This window comes from Terrapene carolina, unplaced genomic scaffold, assembly GCF_002925995.2.
Source record: "Terrapene carolina triunguis isolate 2854851 unplaced genomic scaffold, T_m_triunguis-2.0 Scaffold85, whole genome shotgun sequence".
Classification (NCBI taxonomy): Eukaryota; Metazoa; Chordata; order Testudines; family Emydidae; genus Terrapene; species Terrapene triunguis.
Genome location: NW_020664436.1, coordinates 33,497,628 through 33,513,767, shown reverse-complemented (window position 1 = coordinate 33,513,767; position 16,140 = coordinate 33,497,628). Strand labels below are relative to the sequence as shown.

General features: G+C 40.3%; 1 protein-coding gene across 1 annotated transcript in view; it reads left to right on the top strand.

Moving 5' to 3' along the window:
• IGF2R (insulin like growth factor 2 receptor) overlaps positions 1 to 12,878 on the top strand; it is a 91,987-nt gene extending 79,109 nt beyond the window's left edge. Inside the window, exons 40-48 of the mRNA XM_024195828.3 lie at positions 439 to 673; positions 1,868 to 2,004; positions 2,979 to 3,093; positions 5,659 to 5,805; positions 7,541 to 7,725; positions 8,739 to 8,925; positions 10,215 to 10,367; positions 11,024 to 11,093; positions 11,621 to 12,878. Of these exons, the coding sequence (XP_024051596.2) occupies positions 439 to 673; positions 1,868 to 2,004; positions 2,979 to 3,093; positions 5,659 to 5,805; positions 7,541 to 7,725; positions 8,739 to 8,925; positions 10,215 to 10,367; positions 11,024 to 11,093; positions 11,621 to 12,037 (1,646 nt within the window). The 3' untranslated portion in view covers positions 12,038 to 12,878. The remainder of the gene's footprint in view (positions 1 to 438; positions 674 to 1,867; positions 2,005 to 2,978; positions 3,094 to 5,658; positions 5,806 to 7,540; positions 7,726 to 8,738; positions 8,926 to 10,214; positions 10,368 to 11,023; positions 11,094 to 11,620) is intronic.
• The last annotated feature ends 3,262 nt before the right edge of the window (positions 12,879 to 16,140 follow it).

The window sequence follows — 16,140 nt, the reverse complement described above, 5'->3', positions numbered from 1 at the left end:
TTTCCCTCCCTCCCCTCCAGTACTGCTGTTGTGTGGGTAAAAGTCCTTTATGTGGAGAAACTGTAACATGAGCAAACAGTATGCAATTTAAAAAAATAACACCCTAATGTCATAAAATGGTGAAAACTGTTTTACCTAATAAAAGTTCATTTTCCCATTAAGCTGGAGATAAAGTTTAAAAAAAAAAAAGTAGAATTTAATCAGCCTAATGTACTAAAGTAATCGTACATCAAAGTGATTGTGTTCTGCCTATTACGTGACTCTAACTACTATAGGTGGGCTAGAAACAAAAGCTTATATTTCTTTAATGAGAAGCTATGCTTGATTTAGAACAGTTCTCCACTACTGTCTAGAGTCATAATTATTACGCTGCATGGTCCACATGTACGTTACAACCCCTCCGTTTTTTTTTCTCTTCATTAATGTATCTCCACATAGCAACTGGGAATCGAGAAGCTACTATTATTTTCAAGTGCGATGACAATGCTGGGAATGGGAACCCTCAGCTCCTGAGCGAGACACTTGGCTGTGCTGTGACCTTTGAATGGAAAACACAGTTTGTTTGTCCTCCAAAGAAGATGGAGTGCAAGTTCATCCAAAAGCACAAAACCTACGATTTAAGAGTGCTCTCCTCACTGACAGGATCGTGGCTCTTTAACCATAATGGGATCGCGTGAGTGTTCTCCTCTTCTCCCTCCCCCCCCTCCCCATCCCCCCGGATGATTTTAATCCTTTTTACACAGCAGTTTGTGCATCAATGGATTGAGATTGAGTTACATGGTGGGTGTATGGAGGGGTGTATGTTGGTTTTTCAGTATTTGATAGTCCACATTTGCTAGTGGGTTTGACTTATAGCTTTTCTCCAAATTGCAGCCTTTCATGAAGTTCAGTGAAGTCACAAGTGTGCATTTTAGCATTTGGGAAATTGAAAGCTGTAATGAAAGGAGCCTGCTCATCCAACTAACTGGGGAAAGTCATTCTTCGCAAATGGGTACCTTTGCACAGGGTGGATTAAAAGTGATGGCATTTTTAAAATAAACATCAGATTTTTTTTAAAAATCTGAAATAAAATATAGCATCAGAGAATATTCACTTTAATGAGTTAAAGGGGATATCTTTATCTTAATCGGTTTATCTTTTTGAGGTCAAATCAAGCGTATGGCCTGCCCTAAATATATCTGCTGCTCTGTCTGACAGTGACAGTGGAGTGAATGCCGGTGTTTACTTTTCCAACTTGAGTTGAGACACTTGGAACTTTGTTTTTCTTTTCCATTCTATGAATAAAGTAAAAGTGGAGAGGATGAGATGTACTAGTTCTAAAAAGTTGTAAAGCATTGTTACCAGAAACAATCTCTTCGATTAACTACAATTAATACTTTCTTTGTTTAATAAATCAATTTATTTTTAATGCAAAACACATCTTTTATAAACGTGTGACTTTGTATCCAGCACTTTTAAGGTACTGTTTTTTAACTAACAATTTCATAATGCTGTCTCTCTGTGTTTTTAATTGAACTCCAATTTTCTTCCAAATATAGCTTGACATGAGTAAAAAATTGATCTAGTAAATTAATGTTAGGGAACAGTGAATGACACATGCACACAAATCTTAAAATAAGAATCAGATCAGTTGATTTGGAAATGCAATCAAAAAATTTGAAGTTTGACTCATTCTGTGTTTGCCCACACAGATTCAGATAGCTCTTATGGTAATGAGGCATGTAAAAATAACCACTGAGTTCTCATGTAAACTAAGCAACAATCAACATTTCTGAATACAGAATATTTCATGATGCTTAATCCTTTCCTTGTTCCCGTTCATTCAGCATAAATTATTTTTTTTTTCTTTTCTCTTCTCCTATGATAGGTATTACATGAATCTCTGTCAGAGAGTAAACAATGGACCCACAGGCTGCCCTGAAAGAGCCGCTATTTGCAGCAAAAGTCGAAATGGGGCTGTTCGGGTTCTGGGAGTTGTACATACACAGAAGCTGAATGTGACAGGTTCAGTAATCCTCTTGAATCCTTATTTCAATAGACAGCTGCAAAATCAGTATTTTTATAGGGAGGATCTAGTGGTCATGCTGAAACACTCTTGCATAAAGGCTTCAGTAAATACATCTGTTGCATGTTAATTAAGCTTTTCATCTTTAAATGGCAGTAATAGTTTATTAATGACACATGCTTTTAAAAACTCTTCCAAAATTCCATCTAAAACAGAGTAACATTTAGGCTGTGATAGTGGCCAAAGGAAGTAAAATTGGTTATAACTGAGCTTCTCTGAGGCCATTTTTAGGAAAAATCCAAACTTTGCTATCCAGAACCCAGCACTGGGACATGTCCAGGTGTTTTACTCACTTTAATAGAATGTTTGAACGTATTGCTTTTTTAAACAAGGATTCTTGTTTAAAATCCTAGTTAAAGGAAACTAGATAGTGACAGTTTTAGAAAATGCAAGAAAAATTATTCTGCTGCAATGCTTTGGTTTTAAAGAAGAATCTTTCCTCTTGTCTTCCAAAAGTGCACCTGCAGCTAACTTTTAAATCTCTTGTGTTTTTAAAGATTGGAAAGAAATCTAACCAATAGGGGAAAAAATTCATGCACTCCTTGCCTTACTTGCAAAAATGGGTTTTTCATTCGCTATTTGACAATGTGTGGGCTATATTAAAATTGTAAAATGGAACTAGCTAGGCAAATTATCCATAACCTTAAAGGACAGAACACATTTGTAACTGAAGTGTTTCTTTTGGGAGGCATGGGGGAAACTGTGTGGTAAGGATGGTTGGAATGATTTCAATTTTAGCTTTTGTACTGATGTAACAAGATGTAATTTGACCTCTGGGCCCATCAAAACATTGGGATTAGGTATTTAGATTAATCTAAAATGGCAGTAGTATTTTATAACCACAGTCACAAGCCAAGTTATTTAAAGGATTACAGAACACAAAGAACTGAGTCTCTCAATGATTGTTTTTCAGATGATAAAGTCCTTGTTAGTTACTCAGGTGGATATGAATGTAGAATAAACAAGAAAGCAACAACTATTATAGAACTGAAATGTGCAAAAACAGTTGGTGAGCCCAGGCTACATAGGTGAGTAATAAGACTTCTGACTATATTAACCAGACCTTCTTGGTTCAGTCAACCAGAAAGATAGAGGGGTTGTGGAAACAGCTTTGTTCTGCTGTAAGGATGCAGTACTAACTGCACAAAAACCAAATTCTTGGCTTAAGAACTTAGAATGTTAACTTTGCTCTGCTATAGCACCTTTCATCCAAGAATCTCTGTACTTTAGGAACATAGTCTCCCTCACTTTTGTGAGGTTGGTACTATGCCCATTTTATGGAGGGGTTAAGACCCAGATTTTTACAGGTATTACTTCACTCAGGCCAGGTCTACACTACCGCGGTAGTTCGGCGGCTGGGGATCGAACTTCCTGGTTCGATTTATCGCGTCTGGTCTGGACGCGATAAATCGAACCAGGAAGTGCTCGCCGTCGACTGCGGTACTCCAGCTCAACGAGAGGAGTACCGCGGAGTCGACGGGGAGCCTGCCTGCCGCGTGTGGACCACGTCTGAACCGCGATAAGTTCGAAGTAAGGTATGTCGAATTCAGCTACGTTATTCACGTAGCTGAATTTGCGTACCTTACTTCGACTTGGGGGGTAAGTGTAGACCAAGCCTCAGTGTTTCAATGCCTATGTCTCATTTTCAAAAGTGACTTAGTGTTGGCAATGTGTAATTGAGGTGGAACAGTGTGTAGACACCTTAAAAATCTAGGCTTAGGTTTATTTGACCAAGGTAATACAGTGAGTCGATGGTAGTGCTGAGGATCGGAGCCATAGGTTCTAACTTGCAGTTTCTGCTCAGACCTCAACCAGGGCCGGCTCCAGGCACCAGTTTAACAAGCAGGTGCTTGGGGCGGCCAAGGGAGAGGGGCGGCATGTGCGGCAATTCGGGGGTGGCAGGTCCCTCACTCCCTCTAGGAGCGAAGGACCTGCTGCCGAACTGCCGCCGCCGATCGCGGCTTCCCCCCCCCCCCCCCCTTGCCCCCCCCCGCCGCGCTTTCGCGCGCGGTTTTTTTTTTTTGCTTGGGGCGGCAGAAATGCTGGAGCCGGCCCTGACCTCAACAGTCAGTTACTATTAAATTAAAAAAAAATTGAACAAAATAGATTTCCAAACTTTTAAGTGCCAAGTTTTGGAAATTTTGCCAGTTAAATCAATTTTCAGCCCAATTACCCAACCTCTCTCCCAATCTGTAAGTATACATTTTCTATTCAGCTTGAAAAGATTAGTTGGCATCCCTCTGATTGTCCTGATCCTCCACATTGTTCTCTGGCATTAGCACCTTGTGGAGAGCCAAAACAATGGTCACAAGTGAGGATGCTAGAAGAAAAAATGCTAGCAGTGGGACAAACAGCTGCCTGCTGTACTCGCATGTTCTTAAAAGTAAATGCAGAAAGTTCTGAATAAATGTGCACTTTGTGCTGCTTGTCAGCTATCTGTAAATTCCAAGTAAAGGAACTGGATGGCTGCCCCGGAATAGCAAATGTATAGCCTGATTTCCCCCCCGCCCCCCTAGTCTCTAGAAAGCCATTTAAAAATCGCACAGACTTCAGTGTGTGTAATTACACAGAACACATTCTCAATCTGTGTTTACCAGATTGGAGGCTTTTGGACGCTTTCCACGTGTTCATTTTCATAAACAGCAATTCCATTCAGTATTTATTTTAGATTGTGTGGGCTAAAATCTTGGCATTCCCTTCAAACTGATAAAGATGTGAAAGCATAGCAGGAAAGAATCAGTTGTTGTTGAGGTGGGTGTAGCTACAGTATATCCATTCTCTAGATTTATCAAATTATATCCGTTTCAAGTTTTTTTAGCTATCGATTGTCATAACCAAAGAGGTTTTGGAGAGAGTGTGTTGCCTAACTGCAGCTTTCTTTAATCTGTGTTACTTTAACTTTAAAATGTGTTTTGTGTGTGCAATGGTAAAAGCTGACACAACTCTATGTATAAAAGTTCTCATTTAATGAGAGCCATAATCTCTGAACACCTCCCCTGAGCACTGAATATGTTTGGAGCCAAACTTTATGGCTCAGCTCTGTCTGGGAATGAAATGTCCCCCTGTAGCAATAGGAAAACTGAGCACAAGAGCCAGGGACTGGAACTTGACCAGCCATGTTTGTTGTCCAAGATCAGTGAAATGCAAAGTGTAAACCTTCCAAAGCAAACCAGAGTGTTGATTAGTTTTACTTTTTCTTAAAATCTCAAATGCAGCATGTGCCATTGGGAACTTTAAGCAGCTGTTTTTCTGAATTTTTTTTAATTTATTTATATTTATGTATTAATTAATTTTATTTTTTTACTTTTACATTTGTGGTTTCAGAAATTACCTGTTGTTGGACTTCTGAATCCATTGACATAGGAAGCAGTTCAGTAAGGCTGGTAGAACAGTGATCTTGATCTAGGTCATCAGTTTATGCAAGAAATAAGCACAGATATTAAGCTTCTACCTGCTGAACCAATAGGTTACACCATGTTGAAAGTCATGAGTATCTTTCCCTCCTTCTTTCCCCCGGTCAGTTATATTCTTTTCAGACTAGCAAGCACGTCACTCAAATATGACTTGTTACTGCTTTCCTATGTATTTGGTAGGATTGATGAAGAAAACTGTACATACTATATCACATGGGGAACTCGAGCAGCTTGTGCTGTGAAGCAGCAAGAAGTGGAGATAGTGAATGGGATGGTTATTAATCCTACAACTGGGAAAAATTTCAGCCTGGGTGACATTTATTACAAGTAAGTAAAAGCATGTTCCTATAGTGTGCTGAATTTGGCTACTAAAACCGTACCACTTTGACTGCTATGGGCTGTCTTAGATGTGCCTAGCTTTGGAGCACACATGCTAATGAACTTTCTGTAACTCACCAACTGTGTGCAAACTACTGACTCTGGGCCTGATTCTGGAACGTGCTGAGTGCTTTCTCTTCCTGTTGAAGTCAGTCGGGGTTGAGGATGTTCTGTGTATCTCGATGCATTCAGCACCCCGCAGGGTCAGGCCCTTTTTTAAAACCAGATATCAAGAGTTCATCTAGTGTGTGCAAAACTCTCTCTCAAGATGATAGAGACAACAACCCCCTGATCTTGCCCAGTGTTTGTTCCCTCAGCCACTGTGTCATAGACTCTTACTACACCATTATGGTGACTTTGGTTTTTATGTAGCACCTTTTTTGTACTCCAGTAATGATACATTCACAGCTTCCCAGGCCAGAAAAGACCATTCTGCTGATGATAGTCTGACCTCCTGCAGAACACAGGCCATAGAACTTCTCCAAAATAATTCCTAGAGTGGATCTTTTAGAAAGACCTCCAAAGACCTCCAAACTTGCCAGTAAGGGAGAATTGCTTGCAAGTTCTGAGGTAAGAAGTTTGGTGGCCATGGTGCAAAGCTTTAACCATGGAGAGGCATAACATTGAGTCACTGGTTGAAATGGGAAACCTTAAAAGCAACAGGAGGCTCAGGGAAGGGAGGAATGTTAGACCTCAAGACTGACTCGTGTGTGTGTGTGTGTGTGTGTGTGTGTGTGTGTGTGTGTGTGTACGTACGTACACAGTAAAACTACAGAATCAACTGCTTAGAGCAGGGTTACAACATGCTCAAAAAAGGCAATGAAGTAAACAATGCAGGGTGTGTGGCATGGAGATATATCCTCATAATTCAAGGGTGTGTTGGGAAAGCAAGACAGTGAAGAAGCATTGCTTCTCCGAGTCACGGACCAGCAACACGCACTAAAGAGAGCAGGAATTGTATAGCCATGCAAAAGCACTGGTACATCTATTCAGATGGCAGCCCTGCCATGTTCAGTTCATTCTACTGCCTAATGTCATTGAATAAGGCAGGGTGGTGGGGAACAGATAGGTAGGAAATAGTTGTTTATTCCAAAACAGACTTGGAAAGGTAACTGGGCGTGGGCTTGATCAAAAATCAATCTCGAGACAGGAGAGGAGTACTGGAACGAACATCATCTTTTTTTTTTTTTTTTAAAAACCTCAAAACTTGGACTCTCTCCAGTAATGTCAATAGATACAATTATAAAATTTACGCATTACAAGTGGTTGGTAGCCATTACTCTTGGACATGCTGGGTTGGTGTCAGCAGTGCCAGGATATTGCCACAGTTACTGATCAGGCAGAATGCATGATTTTATGACTAACACTTCAGCCCAGCCCACTTATGCTCCTAAATCCATAGTTAGGCCTCAAAATAAGTGGGCTGATCACCCATAAATCCCACTGAAGCCAATGGCAGCTGCAGGTGTTCAGTATCTTTTGATACTTGGGGATTTGGGAGCTAACTTGTAGGTACCAGGGGTTGAACTTTTTTCCCCCATATCTGTCCTTTCTGACTGTAGAATATAAGAAACGTGCTTGGAAATCTGCTAAAATCAGGTTGCTGCTGATGTTGCAATATTTGTTCTTGCCCATAATTATGAGAGAAATTTGGACTTTACTGCAAAGTTGCTTTTGCTTTCAGATTATACCCAGCATCTGGTGATATACGGACAAATGGTGACAAATATGTGTATGAAATCCAACTTTCTGCTATAACAGACTCTGCGCACCCACAGTGCTCTGGAGCCAGCGTATGCCAGATTAAAACTACTAGTACCTACGTTAGGAAAGTTGGCTCTTCCGATAAAGCTAAATATTATGTTCAAGGTAAGTCCTCACTGACTAGAATTGTCTACACTTGGAACCTTTCTGTGAGTTACTTCCTAGAATGTGAGACTTCTGCTTTTACTATCGTTTGTACTAGCATATTCCTGTTAAGACTGCTGGAATTGATCTTCCTGGCTTCAATCTTTCCATTCTTACTTGTCAGTTTGAATGCAGGAGTGGCATAACGGAGGCAGAAATGACTGACTTTCCTTATAGGAAAAAGATATTGGTGGAGTGATGGGGAAAACAAGACCCTTCTCCTCTTCTCCCCATCCCCATTTGCATGTATGCTCTATAAGTAATAGATAATACTGTCTGTGATCCCAGAAAAGGGTTTAATAAAGCTCAGGCGGGCTCTTCAGCGTAAAACATTGCATACAAAACTTAGTGTTAGTTATGGCAGGACCCTTCACATCTCCTGCAGATACAAAACTTGCCTGAATAGTATTAAAGTGAATGTCTCTCTCCTGGCTACAAGACCTCCTCTATTAGTCAATACTGCCAAACAGGCCATGACACACAGGACAAAATACCAAGACACAGACTCTGTTTTCTTGGAGACGGTTATTGGTATCACTGCTTATTAAATCTCTCTCTTTACATTGTGTATTGCTTTCCCAAAACCTCGACTAGCAGATGGCACTCAGTGAATGTCATTGGTGCAAACTGTTTCATGTTCTCCAGAATTCAGAAAAACGTTATCAAACTGCATATTGGATTTAATATTTGTTGATGAGTTTTTGTGAAAAGTAGGCAAAATATTAGTAATTCTAGAAGGGCTCTGTAATATATATATTCCTGCCTGATCGCCCAAGTGTAACACTTTTTTAAAGGGATGCTGTGAGTAATCGTAACCTAAACATTGCAGAAGTAAATTTAGACAGACGTTCTGAAATAACACACTTACTCTTGCTCTCTCCTCAGTAAAAATGTAGCACATTTAATAGACCATTTGTAAGGACCTAGTGCCTGTGCAATGTTTTATGAAATCTTTTCACTTTTCTTCTTTGTAGACGATGACTTGGATGTTGTGTTTTCATCTGATTCAGCCTGTGGTAAAGATAAATCAAAATTCGCCTCCTCAACAATTTTATTCCACTGCAATTTACAGGCAAAGGAAGGCATCCCTGAATTCCTTCACGAGACAGCAGACTGCCAATATTTGTTTACCTGGTACACGTCTGCAGTCTGTCCATTAGAGTAAGTAACTTCTTTATTCTCCCAAAGTAACATGCAGTTCTTGTTAGCAGTTTATCTACTAGAAGGTTATTTTGCCTTCCAGCATTATCTACGGTAGTTGTGGCAAGGAAAAGACATCTAAGAATCTAGTAAAAGGAGCATCTAATGCTTATGAGAGGAGTGAGTGGATACAATTTCAAGGCTTAATAAATGGAGGAACATTGATTCCACTTGCCAGCTAAATGATCATCTTGTACTAAGATTATTTTAGGTCTAGATTGTTTGTTTAATATTTGCACTGAAACAAATTGAAAAGACGAGACCTCAATTAAAATATACTTCTCCCCATTCCCTCAGTTTGTTTCCATCCAACAACTGCTTCTCTGGTTACTGAGAGGAGTAGCTTAAGGCATATCTCCCATTAAGAAACTGTCTTCACTTAAAAAAAAAAAAAAAAAAAAAAAAAAAAAAGAGAGCTCTCCATAGTCGTTTATTCAGTGTGTGGCAATGAATAGCTAGGTTTCTTCCACACTGCAAATGGTTGTCACCTTTACCTGCCCACTTCTTTATGCCAGAACTTTCTCTGCTGGAGTGGACAATATTTATTTGTATTGCGCTAGTGCCTAGGAATCCCAATCACAGACCAGGGCCCACTTATGCTGAATATTGTACAAACACAACAAAAAGATGGTCCCTGCCTCAAAGAGCTTACAACCTAAGTATAAGACAAGATCCAACAAGTGGATATAGACAGATGGGAGAGCACAAGGTGACAATACTGATTGGCACAATAGGTCGTGGTCTCAAAGGTAAGATGTGTAGCTGCATCTGGGTGCTATGTTACAGCTTGTTGAAAGACAAATTGTGTTCACCTGCTATAACTTGCTATGGTGCAGGGTTGGGGTGCTGTGGATTCATAGCTAGATCCTACATTGGTTTTGGGTTCAGCTTTTTTATTCTTTAAATATTTAAACTGTTGCTGTGAATTCTACTTGTTAATAACTACGTGCTAATAAATGTGTAATGTTTACAGAACTGTCCTTTTAAACAATAATTCTGTATTTCGTTGCAGACTCAAATGACCCTCTTCCTATTTCTTTGGTTTAGAATAAACTAGATCACTTGTGTATTTAAACCGAAATGCACTAAACCTTCTCCCTTTGAAGCAGCTTCTATATAACAGTCCGACAAGAGCTGGCGTTACATCTCTTACTGAATTTGTTTGATCCACTGTTTCTAATCAACATTTCCTCAGACTGTTATACACAACCAGAGTGTCCTCTTAACCATGTCTCCTATGCTGCCTACAGAAGTTCTGAGAGCCAGGGCCAATCTGACCAGGGAGTGCAAATTTTCAAAGGCCTTTCAGGAAGAAGCCAAGCTGTTGGGGCTGTGCTGAGTGTCCTCCTGGTGGTTCTCACAGCGTGTCTGTTGATCTTGTTGCTTTACAAAAAAGAGAGGAGGTAAGATAGGGGAGGCTAATGGGAAAATGTTTCCTTGTGTTTAAGGTGATTTCAGTTAAAGGGATGGTGTCCACTTGAAATCTAGTCAGTTTCTCAGAATGCATTTTTAAGTTGATGGTGTCTCTAAGCATAACTCAAGAGTTTCCCCTGGTTCAACTTGACCCAATAGATACAGCAGAGAACAAATACATGAGTTAATGCTATCATGATTAACACTATGTTCAGCGCTGCAGAGTAAATGTAGTTTGCTCTCCCCCCCGGTGAATGTTCTACTAGCAATTTTGTTACAGATTTGAGAAGACAGAGGAGTTCCAGAACATTTATTGGTGATGAGGTAGAGAGGGAGTGGTGTGATTGACTACCTCCAGATACTAGAATTGAGTCTTCGGTGCTAGCAATTAGAATAGTCTTGGACCAAATCTTTCTCTGATATACCAGTGTAACCCATTCAATTAATGGACTTGGAAAGGTGTATGTGAGAAGAGTATTGGATCTCTTCTCTTGACTGGAAACTGAGCAGATTTCCCACAGACTGGCAGAAGAGAGTGAAAATTAAGGGGTTTGATATTGCTGATCACTGTTTTTTCTCCAGAAGGATAAATAGGGGTCTAATACTGTAAGATGAACATTATTTTTTTTTCATTTTTTTGTTTTAGAGAAACTGTGATACACAAGATAACCAACTGCTGCAGAAGAACATCAAACGTTTCCTATAAATATACAAAGGTAATGTACTACTTATAGTTGTGATGACCTCTGAGGTTCTGTTTTTTAAATGATTTTCCAAACTAGTAATATAGCTGCTTCTACTCACAATTACTTTAAATGAATTTAAACTAACTCTTTGACTGTCGGCGAGCTGGTTGGCTGGCTGAGACTAAATCTGGAAGTAGATGGAGGGAAAGAACAGAACAGTTTCTGTCCTCACAGATGGGAGGCTAGGAGAATGAGGAGGATTAAGGGAAATGCTGAGGAGTGATCAACAAATAGGAGGCAAACTGGGAAAGCACAGAGCCAGAGAAGATGAGAATAACATGGAATAGTGCTCAGAATGTAAAAGGCAGCATAGAGAGATCAAAGTATTAGTGCACTAACACCGTATTTTGTGCTATCTGCTTATCAGTGGAAAATGGTAAATCAGAGTGCGGGATGGGGCTGTTGGTGGTTCTCAGGTAATGGATTTCGGGAGACCATAAAGGGTGCTTGTGAGAGCCTATCCAATATTCAGTAACTTTGCCATCTTCATACTGTAGATAAACACTGAAGAAGAAGCTAATGAGAATGAAACTGAGTGGCTTATGGAGGAAATTGCAGCACCAAATCAGAGACTAGGAAAAGGAGGACAAGAAAATGGTCACATCACTACCACATCTGTTAAATCAGAAGCCTTGACATCTCTCCGGGTGGATGACCTGGACAGTGAGGATGAAGTTCTAACTGTCCCAGATGTGAGGATTCATTCAACTAGAGGGGTGCAATCCAGAGGCTCAGACCAGAACAGGCACCAGCAAAAGAAGCCATTTAGCCTGGGAAGTGATGCCAAGACCAACTTGCTGAATGGAGGAAAGGAAAGGAAAACAAAACCTAACCCAGGCCAACAGAAGACACAGAATTCTACGAATACCCTATCGTTTCACGATGATAGTGATGAGGACTTGTTGAATGTTTAAATAGCCCCTCTTGTGCCTAATTAAATAAATATAGATATATAGATATATATATATAGTGGGACAACAAAACACTTCCAACCAAATATGAAGACTTTAGCCTGAGATTTCTTCTGCATTTTGCCTTTGACAAGAAAACATTCAAAAGGGAAGAAAAAAAGGATCAATCCTGGTTGTTTACAATGATCTGTTCAGTAATGACTGGACTTCCAGCATCCAGTTGACTGAGTTATGTTGGTGTTCTCTCTCTCTCTTTCTCTCTCCCCCTCTCTCTCTAGCCAGGATTTTCTCTTTTTAAACCTTCAACACAGGCACGACATGTTACAAAATCATTTCAAAGGACAGGATTAAATCTGAATTGTGCCCCTGTCACTTGAGATTCAAGATATTTGACTACTAGCATTTTAACTCTCTCCTTGTATTTATTGACTCTCACTACTCAGGTTTGCTGAATAATAGCAACATGTTCTTCCTGCCGGCAGGGTATTATTCTATAGATTCACACATCATATGAGAAGGAAAATAAAAGTGTAACTTTTTGTTTGGGATGGGTTTGATGTAAATGTTGGAACTGGTCTAATTTATCCTGTAAATTTGAATACTCCATTCTAATTTAAACAGTTAATTGATTTAAAACCATTTACTGAAAGGTACAACTCTGTTAGCTTTAGTCTGAAATGGTGGTTGTTCTTTGCATGATATTTTTGGTACTGGTCACATGACATATTTCATCAGTATTTGCTTAAACAGCTGACAAGCACCCAAAGCTTTCCCTTGAGTGCAGACGGGACTAGAATTTGTGCATGCTCAGACATAACTGGATTGTTCAAGGTCGTAGGTGCAGAATTCCATATTCACAATCCTGTCATTTCTATCATCTTAAAAAGCCCAAGACCTAGAGAAGCCTTAATTTGCAAAACAGGTATTGTTTTTGGTACTAATTGCATAAAATATGGTGGGCCCACGTCTTTCAGTAGTATCTCAGATCCAGGTCGTCTTATATCCTGAGGCCAATGGTCACTGAATTACAATGTTGCCAAAACTTATTGGAGGTGATATCAATCTTCCTGTAGCAGTCTGCTCCTCTCAATGTTTTCTGAATTATCTTATGGGCGATAATACAGTTTCATATACGTGTACAGGTACTTATTGGTCAGAATTTTTGAAACTCTTTCTTGTACCTTTTTGGTTGGCTTATTTGGTTTCAACACTGGTTTCTTCATTTTATAAAACAGTTTCCATTTTGAATCAAATTTAGTGTAATATAAACTATTCAGCAATTTCAATAAAAGATAAATTAAATGGACATTCCAAACGATTCCCATATGTATTAAAATAAGTGCTGAAATTTTTCTTGCTTACAATTTTTTTTAAAAAAGTGTGTTTGACAACCTGAAAGTCACTTTCCAGATTTCCTGCCGGAAACAGTTAATATTTCTGATTGCAAAGCTAAAGATGAAACTTAAGATATCTCACCACAGACATCTGAATTTATAAGCAGATTTCAAATAATGGATTTTCTTTTTCAGACTTGGGGTTCTCTCCTAGATTCTGTATGGATAACTATTCGTAAACCAATAAAACCATAACATAGGTGTATTCTATAAAGCTGTGTTAAATGTAAGGAAGTATCACATTCCAAACCTGAACAACACTTTTATATCTAGAAAGAAAATTGGTGTAAGGCCAATTCTTGGGAGGAAATAGATTCTGGAAATAAGATGCACATTTCTAACAGCAAGGGTCGTTAATCTATTGGAACATTTTACCAAGGGATATGGTGGATTCTCCATTATTCAGTCATCAAGACCGGATATTTCTAAAAGATGTATTCTCTAGTTCCACCACATGTTGTTGGGCTGGACTGCATGAATTACTGGATGGCCTGTTATGCGGGAAGTCAGACTAAATCATTTTAATGATTCCACCTGACCATAATCTACTAATCAGAGTTTACCTGTGAATATTAAGTGAGTCCTATTTAAAGCTGCATAAGTAAATAGGCCCTCAGACTCTAAGCTGTAAATTCTAGAAATACACTGTTAAACACATAGCTAAAACAGAGTTAAGGGTTTGTTTTAAATGACTAATCCAGAAGCTGTTGCGCCTCCCTGCACAGTTCCTAAACTGTGCAGTGGATTGGTCTTCGATCTTGTGTGTCACTTCAAAAACCGCCACTTGGAGAAGTGGAGTTAAAGAACAGAGAGCCTCTTTTTTTTTTTTTTTTGGTCTGGATTGATTGAGCATTTCTGTTTATTTTAGGATTTTACACTGACTCCTGTCACCTTAGTTTGGGCGCCTTCCATGTAAAAACAACGGTGCACTTCATGCAGTCTCTTCTCCCTTTTGGGGGTGAAAACTCTAGCTGGGATAGGAGGTATTGGGTGTGGGTTTGGTTTTTTTTCCCTCTGAGTAAACTTAAAATGCTGCAGCTCAGCGTTTTCCACAATTCTGATCCATGTGGTCTGTTCCCCTCCTGTCTGCAGTTTTAGAGGCAATTGAAAGCTGTTGCATAGCCCCACCCTCTTGTTCCGCTTGCTCCCAGATCGTCTGCCTCTACGGCAACAGTCAAGCACGGTTCACTTTGCTCCTGACTCATCTTTGCCAGCCTTTATTTTTGTGTGTTTTGGGGCAGTAGCAAGCAGCTTTCCTTTATTCCTCCTCTCCTGGATCTGGTAAAGAGCAGTGGGGTGGTCTCAGCTACCTGGAGCCAATGCTGCAGCTCCTCCCTGTGAGACTCCACTGACCCCTGCAGGCATGGCAGAGCAACTTCACAAATACCGAGCTAAATCCAAGCAGTGTTCTGTGGGGGAGCTTTTACAGGCTCTTCAGAGGCTGAATGTGCCCTGCTCAGTCTCAGTCTGCCAACCATTGCACTGCTAGGGCATGGGTCTCTGAGTTGGACAGGCATGTTCAGTGTCCCATTGCCCCCAAGAAGTTGTGACTCCAATACAGAAAAGCCTGATCAGGAGATCCCAAAGCAGATTGGGGAGAGACTCCACAAATAGAGAACTTCATCCAGCCCCAGGGGTTAGTCCTAGGGCAGAACAGGATTAGGAAGACCATATCTCTAAGGCATCTCAGGGCCCCACAAAGTCCTAAAATGAGTCCCCAGTTCCCTGGGGAGAGAGGCAGGGCTTATATCAAGCTCTCCTTCCTGGTTTGAATCAAGGAGTTCCAGCAATGAGCCCTGGGCAGGGGGAGTGGGACCTGAAGGGGACCACTCTGAGGGAGACCTATCCAGAGGGCTCAAGCTCTGCATCAAGCAATCTGCAAAAGACCACCCCTGACAACAGCTGGGCAGCAATGCCTGTAAAGTAGGCCAAACCCCCCAAAAGAGAGAAGCTGGGGAGGGGAATAGGGACAAAAAACCTAAGACCTCTTTGTCTTCTGACTCAAACAACTCTTCTACTGAGGAAGGGGAGCTCTCAGCTTTAGGCTTTGAGAAGTACGTGGGGGGAAAAAATGCTACAAAGGTTTTTCCTGAAATCTTTAAAGCCTTGTGCAAAAAAGTTGTATCCACAATCCAGATCCACCCTGAGCAGGTGCTGGAGGACAAGCCCAAAGGCAAATACCTGTCTTCTAAATCCTCACCTGCGACAGCAATCCCCCTGCACCCATCCTGTGAGGAAGTGGTGAGAGAAGAATGGGGAAACCCCTGACGAGGGTAAATGCACAAACAGGCATCTGTCTACAAGCCTTTTTAGAGCATATATTTCTACCCCACTACAAAGCTCAGCTTCAAAGGTGGGAGCTGTTTTTTCCTTGAAAGCATTTCTCTATTGAACCACATTTTAAATATCCCCTGCAAAGCCTGTGGTCAGGACAGGCACTATTCAAGAGTCTGCTGCCTAGCAATGGCAACCCTAAATTTTTCATTCTCACACCCATGCTAATAAATGTATTTAGTTAGAAATATTGTTGAGTACCCTACCTAAATCAAGGTAATAAGGCACAAGCTAGGGAAGGAAACATTTCAAAGTACCTTAATAAGGATTTGGGTAATTAATGACAAATAAATGACCTTTTTATTAGCCCTGTTAATTTTTTGTGAGCAAACAATTTGCCCCTCTACCCCACTTCCTGCCCACCCCAAGAAGAATCTA